This window comes from Leptonychotes weddellii, chromosome 14, assembly GCF_054177405.1.
Source record: "Leptonychotes weddellii isolate Sample4059 chromosome 14, ASM5417740v2, whole genome shotgun sequence".
Lineage (NCBI taxonomy): Eukaryota > Metazoa > Chordata > Mammalia > Carnivora > Phocidae > Leptonychotes > Leptonychotes weddellii.
In genome coordinates this window covers 36,399,484-36,405,493 of record NC_138382.1, presented here as the reverse complement: position 1 = coordinate 36,405,493, position 6,010 = coordinate 36,399,484, and the positions used below count along the sequence as shown (strand labels likewise).

The window sequence follows — 6,010 nt, the reverse complement described above, 5'->3', positions numbered from 1 at the left end:
GTCTGTATTCAAAGGTAATGCGTCCTTTGTAAAATGGTGAGAAGAGTGTATCAGAGAGGTCTCCTGGCTCTAAAATACTTAGATTTCATTTAAAAGCATAAGGCAGTTGGAATAGGACATTTTAAGGGTTTTCTGACTTCACTGTACCACATTGACAGTCCAAATTAGGAACCTTAGAATCCTTCCCTAAAAACTGGCAATCTTAAGACTCTGATTCAGTATTAACCGATTTCCAGATAGATAAAGATGGGGAAGTGAATTTGCCCAAAGTGAACGAAACACTGTTCTTTGAGAAGTCGCTTAACTTTCTGGGCTGCAGTTTCCTTAATCTGTAAAATTAGGGGAATTATATGAAGGCGTAGTGTACACCTGAAAAGCTAAGATTTTTAGGATTAACTTTTGTTAATGGAGGAAATAGTAGGGAGTAATGGTTAAGAAAGGGGTAGGTCTGTAATCATACTGCCTAAGTTCAGCTGTATGACCTTAATAAGGTCATATCAGTTTTCTCACCTATTAAGAAATAAAAGTAATCTACCTCAGGTTGTGGATTAAAGAATACACATCAAGTATTTAAGAGTACCTGGCATTTAGCAAGGGCTCGAACATTTAGCTAGGCTTCAGTAATTTGGGAGTAGGCATTTAAGGGGTGGGTGGGTAGGTGGGGAGAATGGCTCAGGTGGTCGTACTGATAGCTGACATGTAGTACTGAGTATGTCAGGCACCATTCTAAATGCTTTCCATGTTGTTTTGATTTTTTTTTTAACAATCCTAAAAGTAGAGCTACTCTTACCCACACTTCACAAATGAGGAAACAGCAGAATGAAATTAAGTACCTTGCCCAGTTCACAGAGCTAGCAAGTGAAGGGACAATATGAACTCAACTCAGGTGGTCTAGCCTCAGAGCCCCTACTCTTAGTTGCTCTGCTTCCAGCTGCCATTCACTATTGCTAAGGTGATGGGGACTAGATCACAAAATTAAAATTTACCAGTTAAGCATTACTTGTGGGCAGTGAGAATCTTTGTTTACACATTAGCCAAAGTTATTTCAAGTAAGACCATATTTTAAATTGCTAACAGCAATGTTTATTCATGACTGAAGCCAAGAAGGATTTATAAATGCATTTTAATACCTTGCTGATAAAATAGTAACATTCCATCTTTGCAATCTTGTAAGGAATACAGGAAGATACTGTAAAGGCTTTAATGTGTATATCTATTATAACCAGGTAATCAGAACGCGCACACGCACGCGCACACACACACCACCTACTTTAGTGTTACACCATACCAACTTTTCAGAAAGGCCATCTTGAAGCTCTACTGGATAGCTGAGTAAATAGCGTCCAAGGTTCAAAGACGAGGGAGTAGGGAAGAAAGAAGTAGTAAGCAGCACACATGTCAAAGCCCACTTTAAAGCACAGGACATTATGAATATTAAAAAAAAAAAAAGATGCGGGGGAGGGGGGAAAGGCAATTCAGCATTTTCAGAAAGGGCATTTGGCAATATTCAACGCATCAGGAGGCTGTGCTTGGGACCATCCACTCTCTCCAGCTTCTCAAAGTGTTTCCTGGCATTGCGGATGTTGATCAGAGTAGCTGCAGAAGGGATCGACGGATCCGACATAACAACCATCACGTACGTGTTTGATGTGAAGATGTCGATGAAAGCAGCGAAGTTAGAATTCCGAACTTCCATGCTCTGGAAAGAAGCGGCTAATTTACTGCAGCTCAGCTTGAACTGCTTAATGATGTTGCTGATCTTCTCAAACCGGTGGACATCACGCTGCTCTTTGCACTGGTAATGGGAAATGACCAAGAATGTAGCTCTCTCGAACAGCAGGACTTCGTCGGCCTCAATAATTTGGGCAAAATTCCTTAGGTTCATCTCCAGCTGCTGAACATTGGGAATCAGCTGATAGACAATACTGGACCAGGCTTTGTAGAGCGTTTCGTCCCAGATGGAGGTTCGAAAACAAGCGCATTCCAGTGGGCGAGACAAACGCCTCAGGTCTTCCTCTCGCTCCTTAAAAATCAGGTCACGCTGATCCTCCTGAACCAGATCCATTTTGTGCACCAGGCAGAAGATTTTGGCATCGGGAGAGTTCTGGAGGATGGCCTCCAGACAAGACTGGTAATAATGCATGTCCTTTTCCAGTTCGCGGCTCTCCACGTCAAACACGTAAATCAAAACCTCGACGTTCCGGAAGATGTTGTCCCGCTGGCTGGTGAAGTAATTTTCCATGAAGGTGTCCTGACCGCCACAGTCCCACAGGTTGAGCACCAGGTTGCCCAGGAATCGGACGTGGGAGTGCTCCACATCAATGGTGGCGCCCAGGCGCCGGGTGTCGCGGGCGATATAATTTGCAAAGATAATCGACCGCATGCTGGTCTTCCCCGACCCGCTCTTCCCCATCAACAGCACCTTTTTCTTCATGGCTGTATTTGGCATCACCCGCCGGAGCCGCCGCGGACTGGGCCTCAGGGCGCGGCCTAACTGCAGCGTGGAGGGAGGGCGGGGTCGGGGCTGGCGGGCTCTCCGCAGGCCGGGCCGCGCAGCTGTGCGGTCGGCGCAGCCGAAAGCGAGAGATCTGGGCTGGAAAGGCCGCGGCAGGGGCGAGCTCTTCCTCGGAGGCGAGCGCCCTGGGTGAGACCGCTGCAGAGCTTCGGAGAAAAGCTCCCCTTCCGGAGAACAGTGCCGCGGCGTCTCGGCGGCCACCCACTTCCGGCGGCGATCTCGCGAGAGCGCCCGCGCTCGGCGCTCAGGGCCTAAGGAGCTTTGAGAAGCTGCTCTTTCAATGAACCCGAGCTGGGGCCACCCGAGAAAGATAAAATGGAAGGGGAACCCAGCAGTCGGGTGTCGGTTTTCCTCTTTAAACTGGGTTTACGGTTGCAAGGTGTACGTGTGCGGTCGGTTGGGAGAATGCTGCCATCTCGTGGCCAAATGTCCCCCCACCCAGCACAGCACAGCTCGCTTTCGGAGCGCCGTGTGCTCGGGTGGGTTTCGGTCAGGGCGGCGGGCAGGTGAAGCGGGGGAAGGCCGGACTTCACAGCCCAGCGAGGCCTCCTCGGATTCCCTGGTTTGCTGCTTACGAGGGCACGATAAATGAACACTGCAGATGAGGAAAGTGAGACCTGGGAAAGTTAGGTGACTGCCCAGTGCTACACGGTGAGATGGTAGTAAATCCCCACGGGGAGATGGACTGACTCCCAGTTAGTGCTTTTTCCACTTGGAAGCAAGTTCCTTTCTCACAGCTCCTTTTCCGGTAACCTCAGGCTTCAGAATTTATGATCAGAGTCCCAAATCTCGAGGAAATAACGGTATAGAACCTATGCAGTGGCTCAGTCCTCACGAAAACCCTATGAATAAACAACCCTATTTTCAAGTGAGTAAATCCAAGCTTAGAGGGGCTAAGTAATTTTACCAAGTTACACACCTATTAAATGATGCAATGCAATTTGTCTATTTTTAAAATATAAATTGTATATATTTAAGGTGTACAACGTGATTTTGATAGTGAAATGATAACGCAGTCAGACTAACATACCTCATAGTTCTCTTTCTGGTGAGAGCACGTGAAATCCACTCAGCAAATTTTCAGTGTTCAATACAGTATTAACTATAGTCATCTTGTGGCAGGTTAACTCTCGACACTTACTCATCCTGCATAACTGCAACTTTGTACCCTTTGACCAATATCTCCCCATTTCCTCCACCTCCTTGTGCCCGGAAATCACCATTCTACCCTCTGCTACTATGTACTTGACTTTTTAAGATTCTACATAGTTGAGGTCCTGCAAGCTTTTTTCTTTCTTTGTCTAGCTTATTTCACTCAGCATAATGTCATCCAGGTTCATTCATGTTGTTGGAAATGACAGGATCTCCTTTTTAAAGGCTGGATGAAGTTTCACTGTATATACAAACCACCATTTCTTTTTTAAAATTTTCATTATTTTTTATTTTTTTTAAAGATTATTTGTTTGAGAGTGAGAGAGAGCACACAAGCAGGGGGGAGGGGCAGAGGGAGAAGCAGGCTCCCTGCTGAGCAAGGAGCCCTATGCCCTAATCAGTCCCAGGACCCTGGGATCATGACCTGAGCTGAAGGTAGAAGCCTAACTGACTGAACCACCCAGGTGCACCTCTTTTTTTTAATTGTAAAATTTTATTTTGATTTTGTTTAAAACAACACACTTTCAGTTTTATGAGCCACCAAGAATGTTCTCTAACACTATATTCTACAAGTAGATATTAACATAGATTTTACCTAAAATATATCAATAGTAGATATTCCTTCCTCCCTTAGAGAAGTTGAAGATTCTTTATTATTAGCATTCGATTTATTTAAATTCTTCTAGTATTTATGTTGGACTGTAGTGATAGTTTTCCCCCCAGTTTTACTGACATATAGCTGATGTGTAACACTGTATTAGTTTTAGGTGTATGACAATGATTTGATATATGTGTATATTGCCAAATGATTACAATAAGTTTAGTTAACATCCATCACCTCAGGTAGTTACAAGCCCCCCTCCTTTGGCCGTGAGAACTTTTAAGATTACACTCTTGGTAAATTTCAAATATACAATACAGTACTCGCAACTATTGGCACCATGTTGTACATTACATCCCCAGAACTAATTTATCTTACAATTCGAAGTTTGTACCTTTGACCACCTTCACCCATTTTTCCCACTTCCCAATCCCTGCCTCTGGCAACCATCAATCTATTTTCTGTATCTATGTTTGTTTTTTTAGATTCTGCATGTAAAGGAGATCATACAGTATTTGTCTGTCTTTGACTTATTTCACTCAGCATGCCTTCAAGATCCATTCATGTCACAAATGGCAGGATTTCCTTCTTTGTTTGATGGATATATTCTATAATCATATGATTTAATCTATATATCACATAATATCATAATAGTCCCTATATGACATATTCTTTCTTCATCCATTGTTGGAGACTAGGTTGTTTGCATGTCTTGGCTACTGTAAATAATCCTGCAACGAATGGGGGAGGGGTACAGATTATCTTTTCCAGATAGTGTTTTCATTTCCTTTGGATATATACCCAGAAATGGGATCATTGAGTCATACGGTAGGTCTGTTTTTAATTCTTTTGAAGAACCCCCGTACTGTTTTCCATAGTAGCTATACAGTTTGCATTCCACCAATAGTGCACAAAGTTGCCTTCTTTCTCACATGCTCACCAACACTTATCTCTTGTTTTTTTTTGTTTTTTAAGATTTTATTTATTTGTCAGAGAGACCGAGGGAGGGAACACAAGCAGGGGGAGTGGGAGAGGGAGAAGCAGGCTCCCCACTGAGCAAGGAGCCTGATGCAGGACTCGATCCCAGGACCCTGGGATCATGACCTGAGCTCAAGGCAGACACTCAACGACTGAGCTGCCCAGGTGCCCCATCGTGTATAATCTTTTTGATGTGTTTTTGAATTTGGTTTGCTAGTATTTTATTGAGGATTTTTGCATCTTATGTTCATCAGAGGTACAGGCCTATAGCTTTTTTGTTTTTGTTTTTTCCTAGTGGTATCTTTACACTGGCCTCATAAAATAAGTTTGGAAGTATTCCCTTTCCTTTAATTGTTGGAAAATTTTTTTTTTGATTTTTTTCTTTTCTTTTTTTTTTATTCTTATGTTAATCCCCATACATTACATCATTAGTTTTAGGTGAAGTGTTCCATGATTCATTGTTTGTGCATAACACCCAGTGCTCCATGCAGAATGTGCCCTCCTCAATACCCACCACCAGGCTAACCCATCCTCCCACCCCCCTCCCCTCTAGAACCCTCAGTTTGTTTTTCAGAGTCCATCGTCTCTCATGGTTCGTCTACCCCTCCGATTTCCCCCGCTTCATTCTTCCCTTCCCGCTACCTTCTTCTTCTTCTTTTTTTTTCCTTAACATGTATTGCATTATTTGTTTCAGAGGTACAGATCTGAGATTCAACAGTCTTGCACAATTCACAGCGCTTACCAGAGCACATACCCTCCCCAGT

At 43.7% G+C, this 6,010-nt stretch overlaps 1 protein-coding gene across 1 annotated transcript; it reads right to left on the bottom strand.

The window, feature by feature from the left end:
• Positions 1 to 1,104: 1,104 nt before the first annotated feature.
• Positions 1,105 to 2,709, bottom strand: RRAGA (Ras related GTP binding A). Its single transcript, XM_006741846.3, has one exon. The coding sequence runs from the start codon at positions 2,447 to 2,449 to the stop codon at positions 1,508 to 1,510; it is 942 nt and encodes a 313-aa protein (XP_006741909.1). The 5' UTR covers positions 2,450 to 2,709; the 3' UTR covers positions 1,105 to 1,507.
• Positions 2,710 to 6,010: the final 3,301 nt, after the last annotated feature.

What these genes read in the sequence shown, in the direction of transcription:
- RRAGA (XM_006741846.3), bottom strand. Translation starts at nt 2,449, where the DNA reads ATGCCAAATACAGCCATGAAGAAAAAGGTGCTGTTGATGGGGAAGAGC.